Source organism: Triturus cristatus, chromosome 4_2, assembly GCF_964204655.1.
Source record: "Triturus cristatus chromosome 4_2, aTriCri1.1, whole genome shotgun sequence".
Lineage (NCBI taxonomy): Eukaryota > Metazoa > Chordata > Amphibia > Caudata > Salamandridae > Triturus > Triturus cristatus.
The window spans coordinates 69,627,746-69,647,128 of NC_140586.1; the positions used below are offsets into that span (position 1 = coordinate 69,627,746).

General features: G+C 44.3%; 1 protein-coding gene across 6 annotated transcripts in view; it reads right to left on the reverse strand.

Moving 5' to 3' along the window:
* RGL3 (ral guanine nucleotide dissociation stimulator like 3) overlaps window positions 1–19,383 on the reverse strand; it is a 378,735-nt gene that overhangs the window by 123,981 nt on the left and 235,371 nt on the right. For all 6 annotated transcript variants that reach the window (XM_085600548.1, XM_085600547.1, XM_085600546.1 and 3 more), the window contains 3 exons: window positions 11,531–11,638; window positions 7,208–7,419; window positions 942–1,016 (listed from right to left, as the gene is read on the reverse strand). In XM_085600548.1, the coding sequence (XP_085456674.1) occupies window positions 942–1,016; window positions 7,208–7,419; window positions 11,531–11,638 (395 nt within the window). The remainder of the gene's footprint in view (window positions 1–941; window positions 1,017–7,207; window positions 7,420–11,530; window positions 11,639–19,383) is intronic.

Sequence of the window (19,383 nt, forward strand, 5' to 3'; positions counted from 1 at the left end):
TCAAATGATGATGGTCTTCTTATTATCCCATGGACAGGTGACATAAGGTGCACTGTATTAGACCTCAATTGTGGAATACTCTGCCCTTATTTGTTGGAGATACTTTCACACTTCTTAACTTCAGAGGAAAAAAAACTAAAGACATTTATTCCAAAGTTTGATGGACAGTGGTCTTCAGTTTTGATGGTCATCCATCAACGTTTAACAAACAAAAAGTGAGATTTCGTTATTGAAACACAAGTTTTACCTGGCAGTGACAGGCAGAAAAAAAATAGATCACTCCGTCTATCCAAAATAAGGCGGGCAGCGTATTGCCCTTCCTCCAACTGCCTCTAATTCATCGGAAGAAGCTTTTTGTGATGGAGCCAACCAGGGCTCTGCTGAAGACAGAATAGTGACGGTCTTCCCAACTCTAAATGAGGCAGGCAGGCATGGGGGGGGGGGGGGGGGTGAGTGGTGGTGGGTTTGGCGGACAGAGTACTACAACACATTAGCGAAGAGGAGTACCCTGTACACCAAATTCTAAATCAGCCCCTTACTCTTAGGTCTTTGATATCAGATCTTCCACTCTTGCAATAGAATGGCCAACTTTTATTAGTTTGTTATTTATTCCTCAGTCTGAGGCCTCAATGGGATTTATTGCCATGTAAAAAATTAAATAAATACAAATATCCCCTCAATAACAACAGGAAGGTGAAAAGAGGGGAATCTTGAATGAGAAAGACCAAACATTCCTGGTCCCCTCTTATAACTTGGGCAGGAAAGAGTGGGAAAGAAAATGTACATCATAAAAATTACCAATTCTAGGCTGAATAGCAGGATAGCCCCTCCTACGAAAGGATTGATGTTTTTGTCCCAGAGCATCTACTGCTCTAATATAATACCATAACTACCAACCCTCTTGTGCCCAGTGCCTTCCACATAGTCGGCATTACTCTCACCTGCGTATTCCAGCTGTGTTTGGGGCAGGAGAGCCAGGCCACTGAGAGCGGTCCTCCTCTTCACATCCAAGTTTCCTGCAAGGGAAAGAGAAACAGTCAAGTCAGTCAAAGTATGCTTTATTCGAATATTATTCATAAAAGCAAGAGCATTTACAATAAAAAATTCATACAGAATAAAAAGGAATTAAATAGCAATCAATATATACAAAGCATACATATGTCATGTACAACACCATAACATATAATTCATCGACGATAAAGAGTTAAAAAGGGTTTTTTTTTTTTAAAAAAGATAAAACATTAGAGAGAATAATCAGAAGACTAGCAGTCTCTCCTAAATCACGAGAGTAGTCAAGTGACTAGCAATCTCTGTCTGATTGTCCACGCCCAGCCTAAATATTTTGCAGTGGCCACTGTGATCCATGGCAAAGTATTAGTACGTATTATACGCAAGGCCACACTGCCACTAGTTGTTCCTAAATTTTTGCACATCAGAGACAACCAGTAACGCCTTGGAGCCACGTAAAACCTGCAGACAAATAAAAAGTGACCAATAGTCTCCCTGACTGCACCACAGGCAGGACATCCATCACATAAACCCCCTGCCCACTTAGATGTCAAAGATTTGAGGGGAAGAGCGCCTACTCTCAATTGGAAAAGGAGCTTTCTTTCCAGGGGCCTTGTTATGATGTCCCAATATGGTTCCAGACAGGGATACATCTTAACCTCAAGAAAATCTGCAGTCATGGAACCAGCACACGAACTGCTCCAGTTCCGTCTTGCAGCCGACTCCCAATATATGTTCTTTAAAGCAATTTTAGACGGGAAAGATGCTCCCGCCGGATCATCCCAAAGTGTGCGCAAGCCAAGATTACACAGAGATGTCCTAAGTGCCTTTAGCCAATCTATTTTATGAAAAGCATCTGACCTTATAATATCTAGAAAACCCTCTACATAGTGAGAAAGGGCAGGAGTTGTCCATATCCTGCGCCAATACAAAATAGGGCGCAGTTGTGCCAAGTCCGAGATTGCTTTTCTGCCCAGATCATAATTAAGAGGCAACAATGGGGTACTTTTAGGTAGACCTGTTATTGCCCTTAAAAATTTATTTTCTGAAATTTGGAGGGCAGCAACCTTCTCAAAGCCCCAGAGCTCTGCACCATATAAGGCGGAGCCTATAGCTTTAGCTTCGTACACCTGTAAGACTGGTTTTATAGGTTTGGTCAATGATTTTCTATGTTCTGAGGAAATAGCACCTGCCAATTGTCTGTGCCTAAGTGTAGCTAAATCAGTGTGATGTCGCCAATTTTGCTCGGTAGAAATATGCATGCCCAAGTATGTGAAGGTGTTTACTACTTCCAACGGGCGATCATTCAAAATAATTTTTGTTTTAAAGCTACAGTGAGGATTGAATGTCATTAACTTTGTTTTGGCAGTGTTCATTTCTAATCCATATTCCCTACAGAATTCATCAAAAATGGATAAGGCACGCTGGAGTCCACTTGGAGTCTTAGATAGGATGAGCGTGTCATCAGCGAACATTAAAATGGGAATTTTGGTCCCAGCTAAAAAAGGGGCGTCCACTTGAGCAGAAGTCATTCGGGCTACAACATCATTAATGTATAGGGTGAAAAGAACAGGAGCCATCGAGCAACCCTGCCGCACTCCCCTTTCCACAGGAAAGTCCGAGGTTACCGAGCCGTGTCCACCCCACTGGATTCTGGCATAGTTAGATTCGTGCAATCTCATAATCAAAGACAATAAATCGCTTGGAAGTCCCTGTTTATTTAATACCAGCCAGAGCTTGGAACGGGGAACGAGGTCAAATGCGGCCCGTAGATCGACAAAGGCAGCATACAAGCTGCCTTTGCCCAGCGTCACTGTCTTCCATTGAATTAGAGTAAAGCGGAATGCCTGGTCCACCGTACTTGTGGACCGTCGGAAGCCAGCCTGGAATTGTGAGAGAGCATTGGTCTCATCCACCCATTCCAGGAGCCTGTTGAAAATCACACGTCCCACGACCTTCTGAATGGTATCAATAAGGCTTATTGGCCTATAATTGCCTGGCAGGGATCGATCGCCTTTCTTAAAAATTGGGATAATGACTGCACCCTGCCAAGATTTTGGGACCGTAGCACCGAGGGCAATAGCGTTAATAAGGAGGAGAATATACTGACACCAACGGTCCTTATCATTTACAAATAAGTCTGCTGGGACACCGTCAAGACCAGGCGCACGGCCACAGGCAACCGTGTTCAGGGCCGTCATGATTTCATCTATATCGAAGAGATTCACTTTGGGAAGGTCTAACCTGAGGTCCTCGGCCATGCTATCACTATTATTATTTGGGGCGGCATACTGATTTTTGAAAAATTTTGTCCATTCCTCTTCAGGCACATTGTTATTTGGGGACCCTGGAAAACCTGTTTTACCCCATCTAACAATATGGCAAAATAACCGGGAGTCCCTACTATCACTGGCTGCCTTTAGCTCCGACCAGTGATGTTCATCCCAATCTTTTTTGGCCTTTGATATACTTGTTTTGTAATTCTTTCTAGCGGCCTGAATTAGAATAGATTGCCCCACCTTGATAGCTTCGCCCAGGGTTAATCGTGATTTTCTGCATTGTTCGTTATACCAGTTGGCTGGCTTAGGGACTCTATTAGCTTTATTTTTTACAGGTTTGACGAAGTACTCCTTAATTTTACAAAAGAGAGAGTTGTGTAACCCTTCTACCTCTCCTAAGCCAGTCCCAAGTGAATTGAAAAGTTTTATATCCGATATTGCAGTGTCCACCCGAGAATTAATCTCTGCAATGGCCTGTTGGTTAATAGCTACCTTTTCCCACCTTAATCTCCGCATATCGTTTGTGGGGACGGCCCGGGGGGGGGCAGTCACAAAGAGACCAGACGATAAGGTGGTATAAAGCCACCATTTATGGGTGACACACAAAGGATTGTGATCGCTCTCTATCCTCTTCACAACCTCCATATCACAGATCGAGGGCCATATTTTTAGACTGCAGATCACATAATCAATCCTGGAGTTATGTCTGCCATTGTCAAATGTACTTGACCCATCTCTATCACCAATAGTCCTGCCATTTAGAGCTCTAAGGCCCTTTTCATAGCATAAAGTGTTTAGGGCTATAATATCTACCGTCCATCGCGGAACTGGTGAAAGTTCTAATTTAGGAACACCCCATTGTCGATCCTCTTCATCGTCAGATAAGTCGTCGTTGTTCAATAGGGGTTCGAATGTTCTATTAAGGTCACCTGCAATAATGATATTATTATTTGAAGAATTAATATCTATTAGACTGCTTAAAGCACCTAAGGTATCAGACCTTCTCCCCTTATTACTCCGGACATAGACATTGTAAATGTCCAATATGCCTGATTTGTCTGTAGCCAGTCTGAAAGAGAAACAATAACACTACATCAGAAGAGAAGGACATAGGGGATTGTGAGGAGCTTAAGGCACATGAATACATATGCATATAGACAGTGCAAGCTGCTTGCGACACATGGGAAGTCAGTGTGAGCAGCTTTGGAAAATATGGACAAGTAGTTTGAAGCTCTTGGAGGTCATGGACGTCTGGTGTGAGGAGCTTGCCTCAAATGGACATGTTGTGTGACGAGCTTAAGATACCAGGACAGGCAGTGTAAATCTTGTGGACCAGAAATAAGCAGTGCCAGATAACTGGAGGCTAATAGAAAGACATTGCGAGGGGTTTTGGATACTTCGGCAGACAGTCTGAGAAACATGAACTGGCAGGCTGAAGGTAGAGAGACAACGTGAGGCGTCATCTTTGATGCAGGTATGCAGTATTCTTGGATCAGGAAACAGGGAGGGTCTTTCTCTGTGCCATCTTAGTAACATGGTGTAACAGGGTAGTGCATTAAATGGGCAGGTATTGTCAGGAATTGAGTGCCTGTTCTTCTTTCATTTGAAAAGGAGAGAAACCACTTCCCTACCCTGATGCAATAGTAGGAGACAGGTACTCTGGGGGTAGAGAGTGCCTACATTTCTAGATTTCGATTTAAATCACTTGGATAACGCTTGACTTCATTTACACTATAGGAGACCTTAACACCTGATCGGTGTCCCCAACTCTACCTACTGTGCAGACATACTACCTGTAATTTGCCCAGAACGGACATGATTTTACCAGCTTTCTCCACATCTACCTAAAAAACCTTCTACTTCTTTCAATAGAGAAAAAAACAATGCACTTAATTGTCTACTTAAAACTGCAAAATTTTCTGAATTGGCAGTCGAGTATGCATTAACCCTTCTTACCTTCCTCCTCGCTAGAGCCACAGATTTTCGATTTTCCTCCTTCTACACCACTTTTCTCTACATAAATATTCTTTCATTATTCGTCCTTTCCTCCCATCATGCTCCATTTATTTCTCTTTTCTTTTGTGTCTGTCTTCAGCTCACAAGTTTCTTCACCTCTCCCCCTCATTAACCTTTTCCTCTACTTTGCACTCTTCTTCTGCAAGCATCTCTGCCTCCCTCTCTTGCTTCCTTCCTGACGATCTCTTGCTCTATCGCCCTCCAATGCCACACCTGCTTCCAGGCTCTCTTTCCCCTTTCCATGCTCCCTCCTCAGTGTGTGCCTCCTCACAGCTACTATAGTATCCATCATGTCTGTGTTGTATGGCACTGAGAGAGAGCTGGTGAGGCTGTAAGGATACCTGAGATGTAGCCCTAGGTATTTTCACAGTTTTCCCATCGATAGCCTTATCCATTCCCTGTTCCTTTGCTGTCCACCATATTTAATGCGTAACTTTGGCAGTGACACGTGGCTAGCACCTGTTGCGCAGTAGTGCCAACATCAAGCGGGTGGAGCTAATGATCTCTGTGTGGACAGTAAGCACTGAACCGAGCACAAGGAGGTGACTACTATTCCTTCTTCAGTATGCGTAGTGGACTCCCTTTACGGTGTATATATTTGTGGTGTAGAGTTAGGTACATCAAACATTTGTCAAGGTTCACATTTGTAATCTAAATGCAGTAGTAGAAAGGGTTTGGTGAAGAGGAAGAGGAAGACTTGGGACATTCCCAGGATTCAAGGGATGTAGGCCTGTTTGCTGCTCCCTCTCAGAGCTGACAGCCAGGTATAATTTAACCATCTGCGGGGCGGTGCGGGTGGCAAGTGCCTTACCTGCCTTGCATCACTGCCATTGTCTAGGTTAAGATAAGACAAGATGAGTGGCCCGGAGGCCGCGCCTGTACTCCTGGCAGCTACCCAGTGTTCATTAACATGCCTGTTTTTAATTTAATTGAGATCTGATTTACATTCAAAAGTTAAGAGTGGCAGGAAAATACAGTCATTTGAAACGCCACTCTGACGTAAGCCGTACCAACATTCGACAGCACTACAATTATTTAACGCACTTTGGGGGCCTACATACTCTTTTAGCGAAGCGTATGTCCAGATACGTATGCTTTGGTTTGAAGGTTTTGATACCCATGTTTTAATACGTATGTCTTAACATGTATGTTTTTACAGGATTGCGATTAGCTATTACTTCTAGACATTACATAATATGTATAAAGATAATCCTGAGGTAGTAGTAGAATGCGGTCATGTCTGTCACAGCTAGCCCTTTCATGTAGTCCTTAAGGGACATGTAATTCGTTTTCTTGCTTTTCTGTTCTTCTCTCTAGAAACATGTTTGAAAACAATGCTAAGTTACTTTCTAATGTTTTTTAGTATGTGGAATTAGAGGATTTTGTAATGGTCTTTATTAATCATACAAATGAAGAATTGATTGATTCATTCCTCCCCATCCCCCTCCCAGCTCCTGGACTGTCTGCCATGTTTATTCTTTAGAGACGAAAATACCCCATGATTGTCAAAGCCATATCCTTTCGCACAGGAGCACCAGCACCTTCTCATGGAGCTAAAAAACTGGTAGATGGCCAGGAAACGTGGCATGTAGGACTGTAGATCACTGCCCTGTTCTCAGGGTGTGTGAATACATCCTTACCCTTCATAATTCCTTTATAGACGGTCATGTTTGTTGTGCAAGATTCTCTGCACGGTGAACTGTCCAACAGCAATGCCAGCACACCGCAGTGGACCTGAAGATCAATGGGTGTTTAGAAAGGAGGATACCGAAGTAGTGCCTGCACAACCTTAATGGAGGTGAAGGCCCAGCATGTGGACCAGAAATGGCCATTTAGACCTGTGGCAGCCCATCATCAGTGTGGATATTTAACCGTAGCACTTCCTGCATTGACTAAGTACACACCTATCCAGCAGCAGGGCCAGCACTGCTTCGATGGAGGTGAAGGCCCGGTACGTGGCCAAGAAACAGGGTATGTAGGTGTTGTCACTGCCCCCATCTGTGGCAATGAGGTTCTCTACCAGCTTCTCTAAGCTTCCGGCCTTCAGCGTGCGCAGTTTGCAAGTCTTGTATTGGACGAACCCACAGCCGGGCATGAGAGGCGCCTCCGGGTCCACCTGGAACATGAAAAAGAGCAGGAAATGAGACACAGGAAGAGAACTGAATCATGGGCTACTGTGCTTCAGCATAGAACAGTGGTTTTAGGTAGAGTGAAAATGTAGGCGGTGAGCCAAGGGCACACTCTGCCCACCCTGACTCTATTTCCAATGCTAACACTGCCAGCTGTAGCCAATATGGTTAGTTACTGCCAGTACTGCACGGCATTCACACTAACACTGCCAACTCTAAGCAGCAAACTCACTGTTAACACTGCAGCCCTGAACAATATACCCATTCCTAACACTGCCAGCCCTGAGCAGAGCACATGCTTCTAACACTGCCAGCTCAAACTAGTAAACTCACTACTAACAATGCAGCTCGGGCACTCAACAGACTCAAAACACTACCAACCCTGAGAACTGCATGCACAGCCAACACTGCCAGTTGAGAAGAGTTTATCCACAGCTAACAATGCCAAACACACAGGCCAATTGAGAGGAGTTTATCCACAGCTAACAATGCCGCACACACTGCCAAAACTGCAAGTTGAGAGGAGTTTATCCACATCTAACAATTCCGCACACACAGCCAACGCCACCAGTTGCGAGGAGTATATCCACAGATAACAATGCCGCCAACACTGCCAGTTGAGAGTAGTTTATCCACGGCTAACAATGCCGCACACACTGCCAATGCCGCCAGTTGAGAGGAGTTTATCCACGGCTAACAATGCCGCACACACTGTCAACGCTGCCAGTTGAGAGGAGTTTATTCACAGCTAACAATGCCACACACACTGCTAACGCCACCAGTTGAGAGGAGCTTATCCACAGCTAACAATTTGCACACACAGCCAACGCCACCCGTTGCGAGGAGTATATTCACAGATAACAATGCCGCACACACTGCCAACACTGCCAGTTGAGAGGAGTTTATCCACGGCTAACAATGCCGCACACACTGTCAACGCTGCCAGTTGAGAGGAGTTTATTCACAGCTAACAATGCCGCACACACTGCTAACGCCGCCAGTTGAGAGGAGTTTATCCACAGCTAACAATGCCGCACACACTGCCAGTTGAGAGTAGTTTATCCACGGCTAACAATGCCGCACACACTACCAATGCTGCCAGTTGAGAGGAGTTTATCCACGGCTAACAATGCCACACACACTGCTAACGCCACCAGTTGAGAGGAGCTTATCCACAGCTAACAATTTGCACACACAGCCAACGCCACCCGTTGCGAGGAGTATATTCACAGATAACAATGCCGCACACACTGCCAACACTGCCAGTTGAGAGGAGTTTATCCACGGCTAACAATGCCGCACACACTGTCAACGCTGCCAGTTGAGAGGAGTTTATTCACAGCTAACAATGCCGCACACACTGCTAACGCCGCCAGTTGAGAGGAGTTTATCCACAGCTAACAATGCCGCACACACTGCCAGTTGAGAGTAGTTTATCCACGGCTAACAATGCCGCACACACTACCAATGCTGCCAGTTGAGAGGAGTTTATCCACGGCTAACAATGCCGCACACACTGTCAACGCTGCCAGTTGAGAGGAGTTTATTCACAGCTAACAATGCCACACACACTGCTAACGCCACCAGTTGAGAGGAGCTTATCCACAGCTAACAATTTGCACACACAGCCAACGCCACCCGTTGCGAGGAGTATATTCACAGATAACAATGCCGCACACACTGCCAACACTGCCAGTTGAGAGGAGTTTATCCACGGCTAACAATGCCGCACACACTGTCAACGCTGCCAGTTGAGAGGAGTTTATTCACAGCTAACAATGCCGCACACACTGCTAACGCCGCCAGTTGAGAGGAGTTTATCCACAGCTAACAATGCCGCACACACTGCCAACGCCGCCAGTTGAGAGGAGTTTATCCACAGCTAACAATGCCGCACACACTGCCAACGCCGCCAGTTGAGAGGAGTTTATCCACAGCTAACAATGCCGCACACACTGCCAACGACGCCAGTTGGGAGGAGTTTATCCACAGGTAACAATGCCACACACACTGCTAACGGCGCCAGTTGAGAGGAGTTTATCCACAGCTAACGATTCCGCACACACTGCCAACGGCGCCAGTTGGGAGGAGTTTATCCACAGCTAACAATGCAGCACACACTGCTAACGCCGCCTTTTGGGAGGAGTTTATCTACAGCTAACAATGCCAAACACACTGCCAACACCTCCAGTTGGGAGGAGTTTATCCACAGCTAATAATGCCGCACACACTGCCAACGCCGCCAGTTGAGGGGGGCTTATCCACAGCTAACAATGCCGCACACGCTGCCAGTTAAGAGGAGTTTATCCACAGCTAATTATTCCGCACACACTGCCAACGCCGCCAGTTGAGAGGAGTTTATCCACAGCTAACAATGCCGCACACACTGCCAACGCCGCCAGTTGGGAGGAGTTTATCCAGAGGTAACAATGACGCACACACTGCCAACACTGCAAGTTAAGAGGAGTTTATCCACAGCTAACAATTCCGTACACACTGCCAATGCCGCCAGTTGAGAGGAGTTTATCCACAGCTAACAATGCCGCACACACTGCTATCACCGCCAATTGGGAGGACTTTATCCACAACTAACAATGCCGCACACAGGGCTAACGCCACCAGTTGGGAGGAGTTTATCCACAGCTAACAATTCCAGACACACTGGTCAGTTGAGAGGAGTTTATCCACAGCTAACAATGCCGCGCACGCTGCCAACGCCGCCAGTTGAGAGGAGTTTATCCACAGCTAACAATGCCACATACACTGCCAACTCCACCGGTTGAGGGGGGTTTATCCACAGCTAACAATGCCGCACACGCTGCCAGTTAAGAGGAGTTTATCAACAGCTAACTATTCCATACACACTACCAACGCCGCCAGTTGAGAGGAGTTTATCCAAAGCTAACAATGCCGCACACACTGCTAACGACTCCAGTTGGGAGGAGTTTATCCACAGGTAACAATGCCGCACACACTGCTAACACCGCCAGTTGAGAGGAGTTTAACATCTAACAATTCCGCAAACTTTGCCAACGCCGCCAGTTGGGAGGAGTTTATCCACAGCTAACAATGCCGCACACACTGCTAACGCCGCCAGTTGGGAGGAGTTTATCCACAGCTAAGAATGCCAAACACACTGCCAACGCCTCCAGTTGGGAGGAGTTTATCCACAGCTAAAAATGCTGCACACACTGCCAATGCTGCCAGTTGAGGGGGGTTTATCCACAGATAACAATACCGCACACACTGCCAACGCGGCCAGTTAAGAGGAGTTTATCCACAGCTAACTATTCCGCACACACTGCCAATGCCGCCAGTTGGGAGGAGTTTATCCAGAGGTAACAATGCCGCACTCACTGCCAACACTGCAAGTTGAGAGGAGTTTATCCACAGGTAACAATTCCGCACACACTGCCAACGCCGCCAGTTGAGAGGAGTTTATCCACAGCTAACAATGCCGCACACACTGCTAACACCACCAGTTGGGAGGAGTTTATCTAGAGGTAACAATGCCGCACTCACTGCTAACGCCGCCAGTTGAGAGGAGTTTATCCACAGCTAACAATTCCGCACACACTGCCAACGCCGCCAGTTGAGAGGAGTTTATCCACAGCTAACAATGCCGCACACACTGCTAACACCACCAGTTGGGAGGAGTTTATCCACAGCTAACAATGCCGCACGCACTGCTAACGCCGCCAGTTGAGAGGAGTTTATGCACAGCTAACAATGCCGCACACACTGCTAATGCCGCCAGTTGGGAGGAGTTTATCCACAGCTAACAATGCCGCACACACTGCTAACGTCGCCAGTTTAGAGGAGTTTATCTACAGCTAACAATTCCACACACACTGCTAACACTGTCAGTTCTGAGCAGCATACCCACTGTTCACACTACCAGCCCTGAGCAATATACCCACCGCTAACGCTGAGCAGTATAACCACTGGCAATACTACCAGCCCTGATTAATACATTCACCAACATTGCTGCTGACCTGTACAGTGCCAAGCGCTAAGACTGCTTGTCATGCTCAGTACACACACTTCTAACGCAGACAGACCGTGTATGCCCAGTGCCACCCACATCACCCTCCTTACCGTATGTCCCCCGCCATCAGCGCTGTCAGGCTCCATCTTGACTCTCCTTAAGGTGACACCATAAATGGCTCCATCTTCCACCTCCTCTCCCCATTCTTGCAGCGGGTTCTGAAAACAAGGAGAATGAGAATAAACTGAGGCTGTGTTCGGCTCCTTTCAACCCACATCCAGCTCTAACCTGATGTCAAACACAACGCTTTCCTACCACTAGCTGCTCCCAGCCCTTTCTGTTCAGGCACATTGCTACAACAGGTGGCAGTTAAAGCGGTTCCAAAGTGGCCCACCAATGGCCCGTTCAAATCCGAATTCAGGAAGGCCTATTCCTTCATATCGTAAAAATGTACAGTAGTTCCCCGTAACTAGGCTGTTTCCAGAGACAATGTTAAAAAAAGACGAATACTCCAAATGAAAATAAGGAAAAACACTGCCTCTTTAAGTTTCAGTTGATCCTGAACTTCAGGCATGGTCGGTATTATTAGGGTTCTTCGTTATGGCTTGCCAGAGCAATACCTCCAGTGTTTCATTATTTTGAAGGGACGTGAAATTCACCTCATTTCCCTTTGCGCAATTTTGCTATATTTCAGGAAATTTACATGAAATCACACAAAGCACAAACTTGGCATTGAGCCAGTTTTTTGGGTAAAATGTGTCACACTAGGGCACATTTTTTGCAGTGAAAATAGTGTTAAACCGCCCATACATGAATTGCAGCCACTTGCGTTCTGTTCTTTCGTGTTCCTATACTCCAACAATATGATTTTTCCCGGAACGTATTGAAAATTATGCAACGAGATGTAATTTAAGGCATTTCACGTCAGAAGTGTACCGCAAAGTGCTGGGAATAATGCGAAATTACACTGTCGTAACAAAATGTACTGATTTACTTTTAATGTCAGCATTAGATTATGTCAGTGACAGAGAATACCTTGATTCAGAATTTCATTACAAGACCGGAGGCTACCATTATGCAGCTCTCTGTCGTTGTCTTTAATGAAATCAAGATTCTCTCTGCATAGTAATTGGAGAATAGTCATTCTTATGCAACAAAAGGAGAAAATTAGGAAAGTCACCACTAAGATTCTTTTTAATTGTCATTGAAATAAGAAAATATATGTTACAAAAATATATGGTTTGGGCTAGAATACTGGAAGCTATCAGGGAAAGGTCAGGATTTAGGATAAGAGTTTGATTTTTGTATGAGTTACATGGAGGGTTACTAGCAGGGTAAGGGATAAGGTAAAACAGAGTTAGGTTGAGGATGAAAGCTAGAGAAAGGGATAACATTTGCGTTAGGGTTTAGCACTTGTTAAATCATACCGGGAAAGGATTTGGGGAAAAATAGAATAATCTCTGTGGGCAATTCATGGTCGAAGAAATTTCACGTTAAATAAAAATTTGATTGCTAAGGCAACTTGTGTTGAGGAATTCTTTGTTATGACATGGGCCACTACCGTCTGTTTGATTTGTATTTTTTTTATATGATTATTTTTTTTTATCAGTCAGTCAATAATCTTTATTCAGCAAAAGCCACAAAAGGAACATAATTATACAATTTATGAAATGTATGCATAAAGTCAATAAAAGTACCAAAAGGCAATATTAAGACCAGCCTTCAGAAAATAAAATTCATCATTATAAGAGCATAGAAACATTCTGAAATCACATATATATATCTTCAATTGTTTCCTAATTGGGAATGCCATTCTTATAAAATTTAAGAAAGCATAACAAATGTCTGCTCTGCTAAGTTGCTGCAGGAACACCAGTCCGTCCTGATGCTGTCTCAGATTTTATTACACAGGATAGGAGCCAAGGAGGATAACTGAGGAACTGAATGTGAGTGGGCTGAAGAATGTAAAGTGAGTTGTGCTTTGTTTAGACACATTATCACAGCGACAAGGAGGCAAATCATGAGGCAATAAACCTTGCAAGGGGAAGGCAACCGTAAAGTCTACTATGCATAATCTTTAAAGGGTAAGATAAAAACAATGTGTGGGATTCACAATCCAAAAAATAGGGTTCCAAACTACTTGGGGTTGATACCAACGAGTGTATAACTACTGTCTCCATTTTTATCATTTTCCCTTCAGATAGACTTCCAGAGATGTACTAACTGTTCCATCATCTCTCAGCTCCCCCTTCCAAGCTGCTGAAACAGCAGAATGCACAGACACGGGGTAAAGAAGGACACTCTAGGCAACTTTTGTGCTGCTTGCCACCCGCACCTGGCTCTGCAGCTTACAGATACTGTTGAGCGATAAAGTTATGAGGAACCTTTCTATTAAAAATAGAGGCAGCACATATCTAAAGCCTCTCATGCTCACAGGCCTTCGTAGGCTGATTTTTGGCTGAAATGCTTCATCTCCACAAAGATACACTTCTATTCACTGTAACCCTTGGCTATGGATGGCATGTCTCCTAATGAGATCCGTGCACAATCTGTCCCCCTTTCGCCTTGTCCCTCTCGAGGATTATGGTCAGTCCTCAAAGGTCTGTTAACACTGGTAGAAAGGTCAACTCCATGGGTGGCAACTACAGATAAAATAAAGCACCCCATAGAAAACTAGGAACACTAGAAGGTTCTGACACTTGGCACTCCTCACAGATTGAAGAGAAAGAGACCCATGCCAGATTTGCAGGGCAACCTCATACAATAAATTTAAATACAATGAATGTCAATGAAAACTATTTACATACTTAGTGGTTATTCTGAAATTATAGTATGGGTTTGACCTTCCTGTATCCACCTACGACAACCCTATGCTACTACCTCCTGGCGCAGAGATCCAACCTTGGATATACTGAAGTTCCTAGTCACAGATGACTGCTGAGTAAGCAATTGGCATGCCTCAAGTCTACAGGTTGAGATATTTAGGTGGATTGATAAATTCAAATCCTCAGCATAATGGATGGAGACTTGGCTCAAGGTTTTAAATATAGACTTTGCACTTCAATTATAATCAATGTCAATGGAGGAAACATGCCAGATAGAATGTTACAATGTATTAAACTGCGACGGAAAAAAACCTAGCCTTTGAGATAGTGTTTCTGTGGCTCTGGCTTTGAGCGCAGGTGGCCAAGAGTCAGTAAAATGCCTCCAACATTTCAGGTTACTGAAAAGTCCACCTCCCAGGATAAATACAGAATCCCACCTGAGTCAAAACGGTAGGATTAGTATGCCAATTGATTAGCTGCCCAAGTCTCGATGTCCATGGAATGACGGAGGGCCACAGCTGTGCTGGTGGCCTGCGTCTGGGGTACAGGAACCAGTTCATGGCAGAAGGCGTGTTCCTATCCCAAATGGTCTTGGGATCATTTTTCAGGAGATGGAATATTCATACTAGAGCTGGGCTAATAAAGTTTACAGGTCTTTGTATCAAAAGTGGTGGGTCTCAGATAGAGATTTTGAGTTAGTAAATCTGTAGTACTCAATGGTACTCCATCTGAGACAGTGGATCTAGGATTTAAGTTTATAGTGAAGATCGCGACTTGAAACAGCAATATTTCCAGAACTGTCAAGGCTAGAGTTGTGACTGAAACAGTTCTGGGTACAAGGTGAAAGGCTTGAAACAACAGGACATGACCCTAATGCCTAGGATGAAGAGGAAAACTTATGTGCCTTTCTCAGACAGCACATTGATCAAACGAACAGTGTGTGGTTGTACTAGACTGGTCGGGGACAATGTAGGCTCATCACATTCACAGTCCTGCAACTCCTTTTGCAGGTCCTTAACCTTGTTGAAGCAAAGGTGGCCTTGGGTTAAATCAGACCAGCGAGGCTGCAAAGTCTTTGTAGCTCATTGGCAGCTCACTTTTTCAAGACAACCTTCGTATGGGCATCAGACTGATGGGCCTTGTGTTTTTGTACTCCTGGTTAGAGGCCTGCTCCACTCAAACAGGGCAGTTCAGCTTCCTCTCATCTCAAAGCACACCCCAGGAGAAGCACTTCTCAAAATCCTAAACAAAAAGCCATCTGTGCTGGTGCAACAGAGCTTCTCCTCAGAGTTCAGATATGATACGTTTCTCGCTGAGGGCCAGTATTCATAGTATTGTGAGGACACTGGTGGAAAGCACGGGCTAACCTTACTCTCAGCTTTCTTGAAAGTTTAAACCACAGCCAGTCACAGCCGAGTACACCTTCACTGGGTTTCTTCCTGGGTTTTTGTAGGTCATTCTAGTGAAACGCATCCAGTGCCTATGTATGATGGTAGGCAAGGGCAAGACAGTTATCGAGGTCTAGATGGATATCAAGACTGAGCAACCTTACGGTCATGTGTACAAGCAGGCGAATTATGATATGGATCTAAAATGACCTGCTATCAATGGACTACAACCTCACGAGTGGGTAGTAGTCAATTAAAGATGAACTACACTTTTGAAGCGCCCCTAGCCAGCACAGCTCTGATAGGGGAATTTCATCAACATGTGGAGTGGACTTGCAGATTCTCAAGTTCACTGAATGAATTACATTATGGCAGATCACGATAAGGCAGAAAGGGCAGAATTGCATAACTGCCTGCACAGTGTGAGGTCATTTGTCTTTGGAGTGACCCCCAAAAAATGACATTTTCCTGCTCACTTTTCCCTAGCATCAAAACCTTTTTTTCGTTCATTTGTTCTACTCAGATGCGCTCTTGTGGCTCTCTGTGGTGCCATCATAAGGGCTGCCTAGAGCGGTAGCGGCCTACTCGGCAAAAAACATATAAGTACAGACAAAGATTTACATCTCTGTGTAAGCATCCTTTTATGTTTTTTTTCTATTCACAAACATTCCCATAGTGTACACAGGTTTCCAGGTGTACTGCTAGGAATGTCATGTGAAATGTTCCAAGAGCTCCTATTTCCCCTGTACAGAAGTCTACACATGAATCTCCTGTGCAAACACATTTTTTTCTCCACAGGGAAAACTTTTTTCTCCATGAGGAAAGCTTTTCTCACTCTCTCACCCTCAGCAAATATGGGGAAATACATTCCCTTCCCATCCTGGTTCTGCATATTGGCACAATCCCTACTTCACTTATTTAAAGTCCCCTATGCGTGGCTTCAAAGTATTTAGCTGATTCTCACTGTTCTAAGCCGAGACTGACTAGAGTTCATGAACTGGGCCACATTCAGAAAGTGTCAATCAAGGCCATTTCCATGACTCTGCCCCAAGCCTACCAGCTTGAGAGAGATATCATTGAGTTGTGAAATCCACTGTCTCTCAATAATCGTCTCCTCTGAAGGAGGTACAGTCGCTAGTCTGTGTTCCGCGTCAGCTTATGTCGAACCTTGGCATCCCTCCTGAACCACAATGTATACTCTTAGGCAATTCACTTTGCCTGCCTATACCCAGGGGTCCAGCATATACTTGGTTCTTATGGGAGCTGGACGGGGTTCATTCCAATGAAGAGCATTTATCACACTGCCTTCAACCAGGCAGTTACTCATAGAGATTCAAGACATCACTCCTTGGGGAAGAGTGAAGGGCAGTTTGGGTACTCTAGCATAGTGCAGTGAGCTGGTGGAACACCAGAGCTTGCACCGGAGAGAAGCTTGAATAAAATAATCCCAAGTAGGAGGCTTTACAGGACAGAAGGAAATAAAAAACTTATAGGATGGCAAGTTGCAAAACGGAAAAATGTATGTTTATCGTTAAAAGTGATATATTCAGGGGTGTCCAAAGGAAGGACGGATTTTTATGATAACCACCAATTAGACTATGCAGCTCCATTTCTGATAACTGTATGTACATTTCTTTTATCTAACTATCCTGAAAACGTGGCATTTATTATATGATCACTAAGGGTGGGTGTAGTTGGCGGAGTACCACTACACGGAATTCTGCGAAATTGATCAAAAACTCAGTGAATTCATTCCGCTCCGTAACTCCCGTCTCACCACAATCAACAGAAACCTCACATATCCTTGGTAAAACAACAAGTAACTATTATTACATGCTAAAATGCATGTAATCATCTCACAAAAGTCAAAATAAAAATACAGCAAGCAGTGAGAGAGGTGATGATTTTGATGTTCTCACTAACCTAGGGAAAGAACCAAGCAGATGCCTTGAACACAAAGAGCACATCATGCTGAAGGATTGGTGGTGGTCCCATCCTCCTAGGACCACCCCAAGCACAGTTATGGGCAAAAAATACAACCCCAACCAAAGGCCCTGCAAGGCATTATGGGACAATATTCTAGGGTGCAGTGAATATTATAGTATCCTATATCCAAACATTCCCCAAGGGGCAGGCTCTCGGGCTCAGCTGAGTTCTAATACTATAATATTCACTAAACTTTAGAATGTCGCCCCATATTGCTTTGCTGGGACTTTGGTTGGCATTGTTTTTTTGCCATAACTTTGCTTGGGATGGTCCTAGGAGGATGGGACCACCACAATCATTGAGCATGATATGCTCTTTGTGTTCAAGGCACCTGCTTGGTCCTCGCCCTAGGTTAGGGGGACCCCAAAATCACCACCTCTCTCATTGACTGATATTTTTCAGAGCTCACTTTTGTGAATTGGTTACAAGCTTTGTAGCATGTAAAGATAAAATTGTTTTATCAATGGAACGTGGGTGCAGTAGCTTATTCCAGAGTTTTTGCATGAACTCCATTGTCGTGTGTATTAATAAAAGTTTTAAACACAACTCTCACATACATTTAGTAAAAATAAATAAATGTACCTTTGCATGCTAAAATACATATAGCCATCTCATAAAAATGAAAATATAGCAAACAGTGCCTTCAATTAAACGATAAACGATTCTATCTATACATACCAAAATGGATATAGTCATCTCACAAAAGTGAAAATGAAAAATAACAAGCAGTGAGAGACGTGATGATTTTGGGGTCCTTCCTAAGCTAGGGAGAGGACCAAGCAGATGCCTTGAACACAAAGAGCACATCATGCTGACATTATTTGGTGGTGGTCCTATCCTCCTAGGACCACCCCTAAGCACAGTTATGGGCAAAAATACAATCCCAACCAAAGGCCCTGCAAGCATTACGGGACGATATTCTAGAGTGCAGTGAATAATATAGTATGCAATATCAAAACATTCCTCAAGGGGCAGGCTCTCGGGCTCAGCTGAGAGCTAATACAATAATATTCACTAAACTCTAGAATTTCCTCCCATAATGCTTTGCTGGGCCTTTGGTTGGCATTGTATTTTTGCCCATAACTTTGCTTGGGGTGGTCGTAGGAGGATGGGACCACCACAATCATTGAGCATGATGTGCTCTTTGTGTTCAAGGCACCTGCTTGGTCCTCCCCCTAGGTTAGGGGGGACCCCAAATTCATCACCTCTCTCATTGAATGATATTTTTCAAAGCTCACTTTTGTGAATTGGTTACATGCTTTGTAGCATGTAAAGGAAAAATTGTTTTATCAATGGAATGTGGGTGTAGTAGCTTACTCCAGAGTTTATGCATGAACTCCGTTGTCGTGTATTAATGAAAGGTGTATCTTTCGTTAAAAGTTTTTTTATCTTTGCGTGCTAAAATACATATAGCCATCTCAGAAAATTGAAAATATAGCAAGCAGTGCCTTTAATTCAACAATAAATGATTCTATCTTAACATGCTAAAAAGCATATAGTCATCTCACAACAGTGAAAATGAAAAATAGCAATCAGTTAAAGACGTGATGATTTTGGGGTCATTCCTAACCCAGGGAGAGGACCAAGCAGATGCCTTAAACACAAAGAGCACATCATGCTGAAATGATTCGGTGGTGGTCCCATCCTTCTAGGACCACCCCAAGCACAGGTATGGGCAAAAATACAATCCCAACCAAAGGCCCTGCAAAGCATTATGGGACGATATTCTAGAGTGCAGTGAATATTATAGTATCCAATATCAAA